Genomic DNA, 14,864 nt, shown 5'->3' with positions numbered 1-14,864 from the left:
TATTCATTTTAGAAAATGACCCAACAACCAGGCCAGGAACCTTAATGGAATCTCTACATCTTTTCTCTCCCTCACACCCTGAAGTCTCCTTTGGTCCTGTCCCCTCCCCACTCCATCCTCTACCACTAGTAAAGAGAGAACTTTCTTTCTAAAACACGAAACTAATGGAACTGCTCACCTCATTAAAAGCCCGCAATGGGCCCTGGCCAGGTAGCTCAGTTGGTTAGAGCATCACCCCAATAATAAGCCAGGTGGCAGGTTTGGTCTCCAGTCAGGGCACATGCAAGAATCAACCAGCGAATGCATAAATAAGTGGAACAACAAATCTGTGTTTCTCTCTCTCCCCTTTCCTCTCTCTATAAAATCAATTAAAAAAAAAAGGCTACAGTAGCTTCCATCATTGCTTATAAGGCTCTGAGAGACCTGGCTACTTACACTTACTAGCTATTTGCACTTATACTTTGGCAGCACAGAATTCCCTTCAGTTTCTCTGCTATGTTCTGTTCTCCTCCCCTGGAGCCCCTGGCATGCTGTCCCTGCTTCCCCAACACTGCCCTCCCCAGTCCCCTGCAGGTCAGCAGGGGCAGGGCCTCTCATCACAGCCCAGCAGCAGGCACTGTGCCTGGCTCACAGTAGGCTCTATAGGAAACACTTGTTGAACAAACAATTAAATTATCTGGGTCCACAAGAGCTCCCAGAGAATGTGTCAGTTGGGGCAGCAGCCTCTTTTAGGAGAATTTAGGGTTGTATGTAAGATTCAGACTTTGGAGGCAGACAGACCTCAGATTAAATCCTGACTCTGCTGTTACACTGTGTCCCCCTGACAAAAATCACTTGTCGCCCATGCCTGTGTATTAGAAGTGTAATACTTACCTTCCAGGGCCACACCAAAGTACTTAATGGGGATATTCCCAAAGTGCTTGCCCAGGGCCTGGCCTGAAACAAGTGCTCAAAAAGGACAGGTATTATTAATTTTATTCTTAGTACCCGGGACTTGGGTGCCAGCCAGTAGCCGAGGCAGAGGAAGGGCATGGTGAGGAAGATGAGGAAGGCGACAAAGAGCTTCCAGATGGTGGTGCTTCCGCGCCAGCCGGCCAGGTTCCCACACCAGACGGAGGACAGCACTTGCTGACAGATGGGGTGTGCCACAAACTGAGAAGAGAAGGGGTGCATGCGGCCAACAGGCAGGGAGGAGGAAGCAGGGAGCCAAGGGGGAGCATGGCCTTTACTTCCCCGCCCTAGAGACTGAACCTGTTTCTTTCCTCCTGGAGCCGGCCAGCTCAGAAGGGAGGCAACTCATCTGCCATGTGACCTTGCACAGGCCGTACCCCTCTGTGGGCCTTGGTTTCCTGTCTGTGAAGCCTGAGCTCAGATACCCCCTAGACTCTCCGGAACTGAATACCCGAGTCCCAGAACCTTCAGGGTCCCCTGTCTTCTTAGAAGTGTGGGGCACCAGCCTTAGTGGTCTCAAGGAAGAGAGGAGCAGGGGAAGTGAGGGTTGGTATCTTGGGGGGCCATTATGAAGGAGAGTTCTTGGTGAAGTTCCTGGTGGGCTAGGATGTTGGAGGGTGTGTGAGAGTGAGGGAGGAGTAAGCAGTTGGAGGAGGCTGGGAAGGGAGCCTGCCTTTAGCTTAGGGGGGCAGGCCTCTGATGAGAGAGGGCATCTAATTATGGAATCAGTTGACATCTATGTCCTGAGAGAGCTAGTCTATTCTCGCTGAATAGAACAAGATACCAAACAACAGAACAATACAGACCAAATTACTCAGCAGGCCAGAGGTGGAGGGCAAGCTCAGATGGCTGGAGGGCAGGTGGGGTCCTGGTGGGCAATGGGACTTCCAAGGGCTGGGGAGAGGTTAGGGGCTTAGACTAAAGGTAGGAAGGGTGGGGGGCGGTGGTGAGACTCACAGGATCAGGGGCCTAGTGCTCAGAATCAAGTCTGAGAGAGTCCTGAGAGAAGGGGAAAGGCCTCCTTCAGGGCTGGAGAGGGGATACCTAGAGGTGGCAGGGCAAGGGATCAGGGCCAGGCAGGGTGTGGGGGCTGGTGGTTGGTAGGGCCCAGCTGACCCGCTTCTGGTTGTAGTTGACGGCCAGTCGCAGCCTCGCCAGGTTGGGGATGCCTTCCTCAAAGGCCTGGGCCAGGCCCTCGGACTGGAGCTCAGCCTCGCTGTCTTCATCCAGGTCATTGAGCACCGCGGTGACCTCGCTCTGGTTCCGGCACATGCCCAGCAGTTCAAAGCTGTAGTCCTGGCTCAGTGACTCCAGGGCAATGTACTCGGGCTGTACGGAAGCAGGTCCGTGTGTATCTGGTACCATGTGGACTCAGCCCCATCGTCAGCCCCCTCCCCCCAACAGTGAGCCTGGGCCACCTCTGTCCCACCCTCGGACCATCATTCCCCACATCTGGTGTCACCCTGGGTCATCCACTCCTTTCTGCTACTTCATCTCCTCTCCTTGCTGTGACAAGGTACCTCCTATGTCAGCGCACCTGGTGCTGCCTCTGTTTCATCACTAAGTCATTTCAACCCAAATCCTTCTGCCACCTTTGCCCATCCCTGTACTTTCCTGTCACATTTCTACTCCTATACTCAGGCCTTTCTCATGTTCATTTACTTAACTTTCCTGAGCACCTACCTTGTGTGAGAGGCCACACTGGAGTTTGAGGAGAGGCAGACATGAGTGAGGCAGATCTCGCCTCCACTTGACCCATCCTGTCCTTGCTTTCACTCGGGGCCCTAACCCCAGAGGGAATGCAGCCTGGGATCTCAGGAGGCCAGGCCTGAGTCCCAGCACTGTCCCTTGGGCAGGGTCACATAGGGTAAGTTTCCTCCCCTTTCCAGGCCTCAGCTCCCTTGCCTGGAAGGGGGGATGGTAATTCCTGTTGCTTCCTTCCAGGGGCTGCTGTGAGATGGAAGGGAAGCCCTTGGGAGAGGACTGCTCTTTACAACTCCCTTATCACCCTCCAGGCCTTCCTCCCACTACCTCGGTGAAGCAGCAGCCAACGCTCCTGGCACAGGTCACATCCTGCCTTGGGCCTCGTTTTAACATCCATGTCTGTTTCCCCTGCTTGAGCATGGGTACCAAGTCTCCCTGGCACAGAGGTGGATGAGTGATGGATGGAACTGGACGGGCAGTGCCCAAGGCCCCTGACCAGCTCCTGCTATAGGCCCCCCTCAAGCTCCTGCTCAGGCCCCTGCACACATGACTGTGTCCACTTCTACCCGAGAGCCTCACTGAGCCTGCGCCTCTACTCCTCTTCACTTGTATTAAACTGCCCACTTGCGTAGCCAGGATTCATTCTGCTTCTTCCAGAGTCTGCCACGAACACAAGAGCTGTAGCTTCCTGACCTCTCTTTTCTGGGCATTGACGTTTTTACAGAACTATCCGCATGGGCACTGCATGGAGCTGAGCATCCCAGGAGCACCTGGTCTGCCTCCCTCTGCCTTCTCCCCGCTTGTGATCACAAACTTGAGGCCCCAACACACCACGCTCTGGGTGGGACGGACCACACGGGAGCTACTCAGAGATGACAGGTTTTACCGAACATTTGTCTGTCCCCGCACTTGGGTTTGTCTGTGTTCTCTCCCTCAGACAGACCAGGGCACCCATGGGTGGGGGTTGTGTGCCCCCATAAGGTAAGGTGTGCCTAAAGGGACAGCTCTCTGCCATTAGAATGAATCCCCTTCAAGGTGGGATTGTGTCTCCCCATCAAAATGGAAGTTTCCCGATAACAGAGCAAGGCCTCATCGTCTTTCTGTTGTTTCCCACTTCCCACAACACCCACCACGGGCCCAATCACATCCAGGAACCCAGGGGAAAGTATAAGAAATAAACCTTAAACTCGGGTTCCTTGCGTGCCAGGCGCCTGAGCTCCCGGCTGAGCTGGAAGGCAGCCAGCATGGCGTCCTCACTGGCCAGTGAGAGGTGGGCCCTGCTGGCAATGCCGCGGTAGGTGTTGATGCGGGACAGGGAGAACTTCAGCAGGTCATAGCAGCGGGCATTGCTGCACTCGAGGCAGGCACAGGACACGGGGTGGGGCCGTGCGATGGTGTGGCCCTGGTCCATGAGCAGCTGTGCTATTTCGTACAGGTCCTTCTGGCACGCCAGGGTGAGGGGAGTAACGCCAGGTGCAAAGCGGGAACCATCGATTGATGAGTCAAAGAAAGCCAGGGAGAAAGACCTGGTGTCCACTTTGCGGCCCTTCTCCCGTTCCAGCCGGGCCAGCAGACGACAGACTACTGCTGGCTGGTTTGTGTCCACGGCCACTAGCAGTGCCTCATGGACCTGCCGAAAGTCAAACTTGATATTGGCCAACAGCACGTCAGCGATGGCCTCGTGGCCCAGGCGGATGGCCAGGTTGAGAGCTTCCCTCCAGGAGCGGTCCTCAGCCTCCTCCACATTCCACAGGGATCCGCCTGGCCCGCCGCCTGGGGCCTCCACCCCTGATTCCAGTAGCTGCTGCACAAGGCCCAGCTGCCCATCCTGGATGGCACCCAGGAGGCGGGGTGGGAACTTCAGTCTTTTGTTCACGATCTCCATCCAGTTAGGTTGTGACTGGGTGAAGGAGTAGAGGGTGGGGCTTCAGGTTTCCAACCCCCTTTGTTTTGGGACCCCCCTCACCCTCTCACCTTCAAGCCTATACCCAGCCATCATATTCTTCCCTGTCCCAAACACATACTAACAAAAATTGTCCTAGTCACCATTTTATTATGTGGGTGCTCAGGTTGGGAAAGTGCCAGGACTGAGTCTGACTGGGGGCCGCTTCCTCAGCACGACTGTCACCCTCACAGGAACCCACACACCGTGGGGCCAAATGTGGGTACGGAGAGAAAGGCAAGGCCGAAGCGGCTGGACAGGGCTGCACCGGGAGCTGGACCCCACACACGGAGCACAGAACCCGTGCAGAACCCAGCTCCCATCTTGCTGACTTCACCTCCCAGCTGCTCATCCCTCTGGAAGTCCCAGAGCCTCTGAAGGACAGGTCCAGACACATCCACATAGGAGGGTCTTTGGACTGGGCTTTCCCCAAGCCCCTCAGCTCTGTCTGGGCGTTGTTGCAGGACCCCGACACACTCGGCCTCCTCCAAACTACCCCCTGCCCCCACCCGTGAGGCCTGTCCCTCTTTTCTACAGGGCCCAGCTCATCTTCACTGCTTTTCTCTTTTGGGCCCAGGCTTGGGGCTCCAAGGGCTCCTCTCCCTCCCACATGGTGATGCCACCACCTGCACTGCAGCTAAGAAGGGCCCACCTGCCACCCCTCTTGGTCAACCTGTTTTCATCATCACCAAAACTGGGGCCAGAATGGGGAAGGTAGGGGAGCAGAGGTCCTCTTACCGTGAGAGGGTCCATGGCTGCACCTGCCTATGCTGGCAGGGGCTGAAGGACAGAACTCCTGCTCTGCCTGCGCCCCTGACTGTGTCCAGCTGCCTCCTTCCTATTCATTTAAAACTCCACCCAGACCCACCCCCGCCTTCACCAGGACCAGCTGCTCCCTCTCAGCCCTGTGCCCTGGAGACCAGGGGAACTGATGTTAGTGCCACACAACAAAACTTTCTGGGAAGGGGCAGAGGACATAGTTGCTCAAAAAGGTGGGAATAGGATGTAGAAAGCCGTAGCTGGAGCAGGCCTCATTGTACAGATGGGATGTGGATTTGCCCAAGGCTCCCAGCCAAGCCTAGAACTGTTCCTCAGCCATTAACCCATCTGATCCCTGTGACAGCTCTGTGAGCAGGACAGGGGGTTTACCTCTGTTACTGAGGGTTAACTCTGGGCCCACGATAAATAACTTGCTTCAAGTCACAAAACAACACGGTGATCTAATTATATCTAGAAAGAGAATCCACAAAACATACAGAGAGTTAAGTTCGTGGGATGCTGCAGGTCAGTCTCATGCTCAAAAATCACCTTCCTACTACAGCCCAGGATCTCATTTATCAAGCAGTGTGTCTTTTCACAGGGCCTCAGTTTCCCATTCAGGAAAATGGGCACAAGGACGCACACCATTTGTAGGGGAGGACATCTGGACTGTGTTCCAGAGCCCGAGAGGGATCACCAGTTCTACACCAGAAGTTCCAAAGGGGAAAAGGATGATGCTGTCCTTGGGAAAGTCAGGTGCCATGGTGACAGAAGTCTTAACAACTGGGAGTGGGGAGAAGGCTGGGCCCAGAGGTGCCATCAGGCAGAGTCCTGAGGGAGTGAGTGGAAGGAGGCGGAGAAAGTGCTTGGCTGCACCAGCCCCTCTTTACTGGTAAGAGATCACTCTCCAGTTTTAGTCATAGACGCCAAGGGACTCAAACCACAGGTCCTCGAGGCTCATGGCTCAGGGACCTCCCCACACATGCTGGCATGTTCTTCTACTTCTCCCGCTGAGAAATGCAACTGGCAGATAGGGCACTGGACCCAGGAAACGGGTGATGAGCTCTCCGAGGACACCCACAGCACAGACGGTGAAGCAGGTGCTGACGAGGAGGGAGAGGCTGGCTGAGGTGGGGAGGTCTCCCCACAAGTGGCAGCGTGCTGGGGAAGAGTCCCAGTGCTGAAGGAGCCTAAGGGGGTGAGAGAGAGGTAAGCAAAATTGGGCCTACTTCCAGGTAGGATGCCACTCCAAGCAGCCTGTCAAAATGCAGCTGTTTTTGTTGACACTAAAGGCTTTACATAGAGACACTATCCAGTCATGAATCTGCGAAATATTCGAGTGTTTACTATGTGCCTGACTCTGTGCTGGGAGCAGAGGCACTTAAAGCCAGGCCTGTCCTTAGGGACTGCAGAGTCAGGGGTAAAGATAAGCTAAGGCCACAAGTAACTGTGGCACAAAGCAGAAGGCGAGAAGTGCTAAGCGCCCAAGGGAGTCTGAGAACCGTCCAGGAGCTCAGCTGGGAGAAATTACCTGAGAAGGTTAGAGACTTGGTAAACAAGTAACGTTTGAACAGAGAATCAGAGAGTAAGTTGATTTTGGATACAGAGGAAAAACTTATGAAGGAAATTCTAGGCCCTCTTTGATAGTGTTTTTGTCTTTTTTCCAGTACTTTATTTTTAAAGACCTCTTTAAGTAACTATTGCCTCCTAGTGAGCAATCCTGCATAAACAATTCAAGTGAGAGAAAAATCTGATAGCGTTTTATATTGTTTTGTTTCATGTTTCCCCTGAGGACGTGGCCCCTGTCCCTTCCACGGCTTGGCCAACACAACATGAGCAGGCGCTCAATATAGACTTGCATGTAACTGCACAGCAGACAGAGGGTAGGAGTCCAAGTTCAAATGTTTCCTGGCGGAGTTCCCAGATCTCCTATTCCACAGCCCTGCAACAAGCCCCTGCGCCCAAGCAGCTTACCTGCACAAATGGGACACTCTCCATCATCCTGGACTCTGCTGGGCGGGGCCTGGGGTCGGTGGTGTTCTCTCTGCCCCACATTTGCTCTCCCCCTCCTGTTTGGTTGAGAGCTCGAGTAGGATAAAGGCCTGTGAGAAAGAACAGTTAAAGACCAGCTACTAGCAAGAAGCCATAAGGGCTGAAGGAACCTTAAATTAGGGTGAAAAAATTGATATGGAGCCAGAAGCCCCGACTTGGGAGTCCTGGTCTTCCCACTTGATGTATCTGACTTTAGGAAGGTCATTTAACCTTTGAACACCTGAAAACACAGCTTCTACTACAGCCTTTAGGTTTATTGTTATTTTTCACTGAGATATGATGCACATTCCATAAAATTCATCCTTTTAAAGCACACTGCTCAGTGGTCTCAGGATATTCACAAGGTTGTTTAACCACAGCTATCTAACTTCACATTTTTATTGCCCCCAAAAGAAACTCTGAAGCCACGAGGAGTCACTCCCCACTCTTCTACCCCCACAGGCCCTGCATATACTCAGCACATCTTTTTTGGAGAAAAATCTATTGAGATCCTTTGTCCGTTTAAAAAACTAGGTTCTTTCATTGTTGAGTTGTAAGGGTTCCTAGATATTCTAGATACAAGTCCCTTATTGAATGTATGATATGGAAATATTTCCTCATATGTTCTATGGGTTATCTTTTTTTAAAGATTTTATTTATTTATCTTTAGAGGGGAAGGGAAAGAGAGAGGGAGAGAAATATCAATGTGTGGTTTCCTCTCATGCGTCCTCTGCTGGGAACTGGCCTGCAACCCAGGCATGTGTCCTGACTGGGAATCGAACCGTGATCCTTTGGTTCCCAGGCCCGCGCTCAGTCCACTGAGCTATGCTAGCCAGGACCCTGTGGGTTATCTTTTTCTTTTTTCTTTTTTACAGTGCCTAATGAAGCAGAAAAAGATTTGAATTATAAAGAAGTCCAAGAAGTACAGTGTACTCAGCTTCAAATTCTGGTTCACTACAGAGCTACCTCCTTGCCCGGCCCCATGCCTGACACCATGTGGACAAAGACATTTTTCTCTTCTACCCTCCAGGTCCAGACTGCAAGATCAAACCCCCAACGTAAGGGCGCCCCCTGACGGAACTACAACAGGAGTGGGGAAGAAGCCGGTCAAGAGGGCAGGACGGTTTAGGGAGGTGATTTGGGTCTTTCGGGTGAACCTACTTACCTCCGGGCTTGTACTTTCTGTCTCTTCATCTTGCCCACCTCATTTGCTGAGTTCTGCTCCTCTGGGCTGGGCTCTGTGGGAGAAATGCTCATTCAGTCTAGCGCATCGACAAAAGGGCCTTCACATGTGATGTTCCTTCTTTTAAGAATATTCTTTCTAGCCTTGGCTGGTGTGGCTCAGTGGATTGAGCTTGGGCTGTGAACCAAAGGGTTGTGGTTCGATTCCCAGTCAGGGCCTGGGTTGTGGGGCAGGTCCCCAGTGGGGGCCACATGAGAGACAACCATACACTGATGTTTCTCTCCCTCTCTTTCTCCCTCCCTTCCTTCTCTCTAAAAATAAAATAAATAAAATCTTAAAAAAAAAGAATATTCTTTCTATCCTCTTTCCCTGGTTAATTCTCAGTCTTTAAGTCTTGGAGAAAATGCTAATTCCTGTGAGGAAGTTTTCCTGGGTTCTCTAATCCAAATCTGGTCATCCTATGCTGCTTTGCCTTTGAAGCACTTTCCAGTTTCAAGTTTTAGATCTCTTGTGGGACACTGACATGCGCCTCTCCACGAGCGTTGGAGCATTGTGTTTTATTTACTGTGGTATCCCTGGCACCTGGCACAGAGCCTTGCACAGAGATGGGCAAGTGAGTAATAAAGAAACTCAGCAACATCCACCTACCTATTTATCCAAACTTATGAAATACTTTGTATAGCATTTAATATGTTTCAAAGTGCCCAGCCTGTAGGTGCCTAAAAAGTTTAGTTTCCCTCCCATTCTCCATCTCTTGAAATAATAAACTACATCCTTCCCTTATGTGGTAGGCAGATTCTGAAATGACCCCCATGGATTCCTGCCTCCTGAGGTGTGTGGGCAGGACCTAGTAACTTATTTCTAATGAACAGAATTTGGCCAAACTGATGAGAGGTCACTTCTGTGATCAGGTTATGAGACAGGCTTCTCTCTTGCCCTCCAGCTTGTTCACTCTGGCGAAGCAAGCTGCCACACTGTGAGATGCTCTGTGGAGAGGCTCTCACGGTGCAGGACATGAGGGAAGCCTTAGTCCTTCAGCCCAGGTGGAACTGAATCCTAACCACAAGCATGTGAGTGAGCTAGGAAGCAGGTCCTTCCAGGGGAAGCCTGCGATGCCACAGCCTCGTGACACAGTCAGAGCCAGAGGACCCAGTTAAGCCACGTCTAGATTCCTAACCACGAGAAAGTGCGAGATAATAAATACTGTTTTCCACCACTAACATTTTCCAGTGATTTGTTATGCAAAAGAAGGTAACCAAAGAAACAATACACTCATTTCTGAATGGAATGATATGTTATTTCACTGAACTGTTCAGTTCTTGAAATGACAGATAAACCATTTCCTTTGAACAAAGCCATGAGTGAAACCAAGGTTTTTCAGAGAGAACTCTACTTGTCTTCTCACTCCTACAATCTACGGTCCAACAGTAAGAAGAACAAGGGCCATGGGGTGCACGTCCCGGCTCTGCAGCCCCGAGCTGTATGACTCAGGATACTCTACCGCACTGAATCTCAGCTTCTTTTTAAAATGAATATAACACTGTCTACTTCTAAGTTTGTGGTGAATATCAATAGATAAAGTTGGTAAAAGTGCCTACCGATGTCTGGGGCAAGGTAGGAACTTCAAAACGTTTAATCCTTTCTTCCTCTGTGATATAAGCACAGTATTCCCAACTTTATTTCTCCAATAAGCTCCATACACCAGCACCCTGACCTAACTGTCCGTCTGAGGTGATCACAGAGCATTAACAGTGTAAAAGCCATACATACTAATTGGTTTAATTCCTTTACTTTTAAGATGAGGGAATCAAGGCCCAAAGAAACAAGGATTCCTGATTCCTTGGCCAGTGCTCTTTCAGTCACTACACCATATTTGATTTCTCTTCTGGTAACAAGACACGACAATTCTTTTCTGCCCCATGAAGTCCCATTTGTGAGCTAGCCCTATAGCACAGTGGTGGACACAAGGAGGAAGGGTGGTGCCAGGGAGAGCAAGGAGCCAAAGGCAGGTCATGGGGCCTCACCTGCACTGTCTGGACGACTGGGACCTGGTTCTGCAGGGCTGTGTTTTGGGCTTGCCCCACTGGCTGGAGGTGCCCTGTGGGCAGCTGAAAGTACCATGCGAGCTGAGCGCCCCAAAGTCCCTGGCTGCAGCTGCTGTAGGATACTCCTAAGCTCTGAAATTTCCTTGGTGCTCCTACAGGGAAACAGAGAGAATGCTTGGTTTCATTCCAAACAAGAGACTCCATTTTGCTCACCTAAGTTAGTGGCATTTAACCAAGAAAGCCAGTTTGATATACAGATACAGGCCGAGGGTATGCGATTAATTGGGGGAACCCAGGTAGGGCTTGCACGCCTGTGAGTGACTTGGTTGTTTTACTTTTCCAGGAGGAAGAACTGTTAAGTGGCTGGAAGACCTCCACTCTGGCGGCTACGTACGTTTGGGGCTCTGGGAAGAATGTCCTCCGGATGGAAGGATTAGCCATCCAGGGGCTGGGATCAGCCTCTGAAGTACTGGAACCCTGAAAAGAAAATGGAGAAATATGAAGTACAGACACTCACCACCAGGGGACGCTGCCACCTAGTGCCATGTATAGTCTCAAACCTAAGGACTTCAGTTTAGTGAGTGAATGTATCCGCAAAAACTTGTACAGGGCAACTTTGCTTGTGTGCACATTCTCTTCCAGCTCTAAGATGTGAATTTTGGTGATTTTGTATGCTTTGTTCCCCAGTGGTAAAGGTTTTGTCATAATCCTGAAACACCTGGGAAAAAAGAATATATGCTATTGGGAAAAAGAGTCTTAGGAGACTGGTATCATGTGCAAACTTTTCAAAGTGTGTGTACATAGATATAATTTTAATTATATCTATTTAATATTCACACATCAAACATAGTTAATATTTCATTAAATACAATATTTGATTATATATAATATACATTAAATTTATACATATATAAAATTGATTCAGGTAGGTACAAAACTCAAATCACTCATCTCTATACACCTATGTGAGAGAAACAAATCATACACATATATTTCTTTATACTTAAAAATAGTTCTATTGTGAACTATTTGGGGACATTTTTATCACTTTTCTCTTCTAAACATTGCTTAGTTTCCATTATAATTTACTTTGTGAACTATTTTGTTTCCCTGCAACTAAACACCTACCAATGATAGCCATCTATAAGAAGACATGCGCACACAAGCATGTGTATCGGACGACACCCGCCTCTTTCTAGCACTGGCCACTGTGTCTACCTCAGGCGTCGTATAAACCTCTCCAGGTCAAGTTCCAGAAAAGTCTGTGTATAACTGCCCCACAATAGATCATTTCTACATAGATTTTACTTATGCAGAATGCTACCACTTCTTAATTCTTTGCCAAAATTCAATTTATCTGTGTCAATTCATCTGTGGTTATTTCTTTCTTTATTTTTCTAAATGTCATTAAAATTTAAAAATTAATTTTTTCTTTAATTTTCAGCTGATTCATCACAGATTCCTTTAAAGGTGAATGTCTTTCTTATAAAGTATCACTTTAGCCTCGTTCTACAAGTTTGAGAAATAGTATTTTTATTCACATTCACTGTTTAATATTTTCCAAGTGCCATTACAATCTCATCATGGACCCAGCATTAATTTTGAAGTATTTGGTTAACCAGATCTTATTTTTTCTTTACTCTGTCTCATACATTTTAGAGTGAACACTACTATGAAGGGTAACTAACTCTCTCTGTAGAGACAATGCTAAATACGATGAATTGTTAGGAGATGAGCTGCCCTGCACAGGCGAAGCAGAGTCAGGCGGCCAGGGCTTATTCAGCAGTGTGACCTGGGACATTCCACTGGCTTCTGTTTCCTTACTGGAAAATTAGGATCACAAAAGATCCTAATCTTTCCCAAGATTAAAAGCCCTCATGTTTCACTTTTACTATAACTTACCATTAGAATGAGACATTTTTTTTAAAAAGCTCATGGCATTTTAGTCACCTTAAATTATAAAACTAAGTGCCATCAATTCGTTTCCATGTATCAATCCTCTTACAGAAATGTTTCAGGATCTCCTTTCCAAGTGGTTTCACTGAGGTACCAGCAGTATGTTTCATTCTGCTGTTGATGTTCAATACCTTTCTAACACTATGCCCTGGAGTTGCTGACTCGCTTCTTCCTTGATCCCACCAAGGTCTTAAAGGTACAGAGTAATTTAGATGGTCAAAATGGGAAAGACTCTACAAAGTCCTTATTTATCCTATGATTAGGGCAACAGTATGTCCTGGTTTGCCTGGGACAGTCATGCTTATTATGTCTGTTGTCTCAGTATAATAATAATAGTAATAATAATAATAATATTATTATTATTAAAGATTTTATGCGTTTATTTTTTAGAGAGAGGGGATGGGAGGAAGAGAAATGTCCACGTGCGAGAGAACATCAATTGACTGCTTCTTGCACCCCCAACCCAGGACCTGGCCTGCACCCAGGCATGTGCCCCAAACAGGAATCAAACCAGCGACTTTTCAGTTTGCAGAACAATGCCCAACCCACTGAGTTACACCAGTCAGGGCTCAATATAGTTATTAATAGCATTGTTTTTTGTTCTCAAAGCATCTCAGTTAGGATGGTAAATTTTATAGTGGCCTTATCTACAATTCTCCTCCAAAGATCATTTATATAATGAACACGTTTACTCAAAGCCTACTTTGTTCCAGCTGCCAGGAATGTACCACGGAATAAGACAAACAGGTTCCTAATCTCACAGAGCTTCCACTCTATTGTATAGCCAGGGCCACAGAGCTCTAGCTCCATTCATGCCATCTCCCACCTCTGTGATACTAGGACCTGGCGGAGACACTGGGTTGCTTCCACTGGTCCTTTTGCATTATTTAGCTCTTGCCCCAGTGGAAGGGTAAATCTCAGACCAAGCTTCACTCATCTCAGCTCTCTGGGTCTCTCCCGAGGCTGCACTACAGGCATCCACTCCTCCTTTGTCTGCTCTAACTCCACCTTTTCTTCCCAATGTTGTCTCTTCTTTTTCTCAGTAGCCTGAATAGGACTAAGCTCACTCCTGGGAACTAAAATTCTTTTGGTTATGCTGATGTTTGAAACTTCTAAAAATGTATAGTGTGTACAGAAGTACTGTCGTGTAATGACAGGAGACCTGATTTCTGGTCTCTACTCTGATCTGACTTGCTGTGTGAATTTGAATATGTAAGTTTCCCTAAATGACCTGTAAAATGAGGTGGTTGGGGCTTGATGCTCTCCAAGTGTTTCTCCATTTCTGTAATTCTAAGACTCAAGCTTTGTGTGATTATATGAGATCTGTCCAGAAAAAGTCCAGCCATTATTAGTATAATGAGAAGAGTTTGAGCAACATCTGTGTAACCTGGGAGCTAAGGAAAGTGGACTGGAATGTGCATGTGTGAACAATGACAGCTTCATTGTACTAGTTAGCGGGGGCAGTAGATGCCACTGAGTGAGTGTGTGTACTGTGTGGCTGTTGCATTCCAAATGACTAAGTGAATACAGCAACGAGTCTGCATCAAATTTTGCTTTAAGCTTGAACATTCCTCCATGGAAACTATTTGGATGATTCAGAAGCTGCAGCTACGACAACTGGTGATTGGAAGCTTCATCACAATGCACCTGCTCATGCATCACATCTCGTGCAGAAATTTTGGTGAAACATCAAATCACCCAGGTGACTCAGCCCCATTACAGCCCAGATTTGGTGCCCTGTGACTTCTGGCTTTTCCCAAAACTAAAAAAATCACCTTTGAAAAGGAAGAGATTTCACACCATCAATGAGATTCAGAAAAATACAATGGGGTAGCTGATGGTGATTGGGAGGACTGACTGAGGTCCCAAGTCACCTACATGAAAGGGACCGAGGCATCACTGCCCTATGTATACTGTTTCATGTATCTTATATCTTCTTCAGTAAATGTCTCTATTTTTCATATTACATGGGCTGGATACCTTCTGGACAAACCTTGTATCTTTATATTTGTGAGTGAATCACAATGGAGGGTACTGGCTTGGAAAGATAAATAGAAACACCAGTATAAAGAAAGCAGGAGTCGCCCTGGCTGGTGTAGCTCAGTGGATTGAGCGCGGGCCTGCGAACCAGACGATCGGGGTTCGATTCCCAGTCAGGGCACATGCCTGGGTTGCAGCACAGTTTCCGGCAGGGGCCAGTTCCCTGCAGGGGATGCACGAGAAGCAACCATACATTGATGTTTCCTTCCTTGCTCCTTCCTTTCCCCCTCTGAAGATAAATAAATAATAAAAA

General features: G+C 48.5%; 1 protein-coding gene across 2 annotated transcripts in view; it reads right to left on the bottom strand.

The window, feature by feature from the left end:
• Positions 1 to 14,864, bottom strand: part of XNDC1N (XRCC1 N-terminal domain containing 1, N-terminal like) — a 38,607-nt gene that overhangs the window by 11,532 nt on the left and 12,211 nt on the right. Inside the window, exons 5-13 of one of the 2 annotated variants that reach the window (XM_037068679.1) lie at positions 11,010 to 11,092; positions 10,595 to 10,767; positions 8,553 to 8,625; positions 7,331 to 7,458; positions 6,438 to 6,546; positions 5,509 to 5,554; positions 3,836 to 4,555; positions 2,068 to 2,280; positions 988 to 1,152 (exon numbers count right to left, since the gene is read on the bottom strand). In XM_037068679.1, coding sequence (XP_036924574.1) covers positions 988 to 1,152; positions 2,068 to 2,280; positions 3,836 to 4,555; positions 5,509 to 5,554; positions 6,438 to 6,546; positions 7,331 to 7,458; positions 8,553 to 8,625; positions 10,595 to 10,767; positions 11,010 to 11,092 — 1,710 coding nt within the window. Of the gene's footprint in view, positions 1 to 987; positions 1,153 to 2,067; positions 2,281 to 3,835; positions 4,556 to 5,508; positions 5,555 to 5,797; positions 6,547 to 7,330; positions 7,459 to 8,552; positions 8,626 to 10,594; positions 10,768 to 11,009; positions 11,093 to 14,864 lie in introns of those variants that run through there. The other variant, XM_037068678.1, reaches the window with a different exon arrangement.

The sequence above is a fragment of the Sturnira hondurensis genome, unplaced genomic scaffold (genome assembly GCF_014824575.4).
Source record: "Sturnira hondurensis isolate 20B ecotype Veracruz unplaced genomic scaffold, ASM1482457v3 Scaffold0017746, whole genome shotgun sequence".
Lineage (NCBI taxonomy): Eukaryota > Metazoa > Chordata > Mammalia > Chiroptera > Phyllostomidae > Sturnira > Sturnira hondurensis.
The sequence above is the reverse complement of the archived record's forward strand: the minus strand, read 5'-3'. Positions and strand labels throughout refer to the sequence as shown.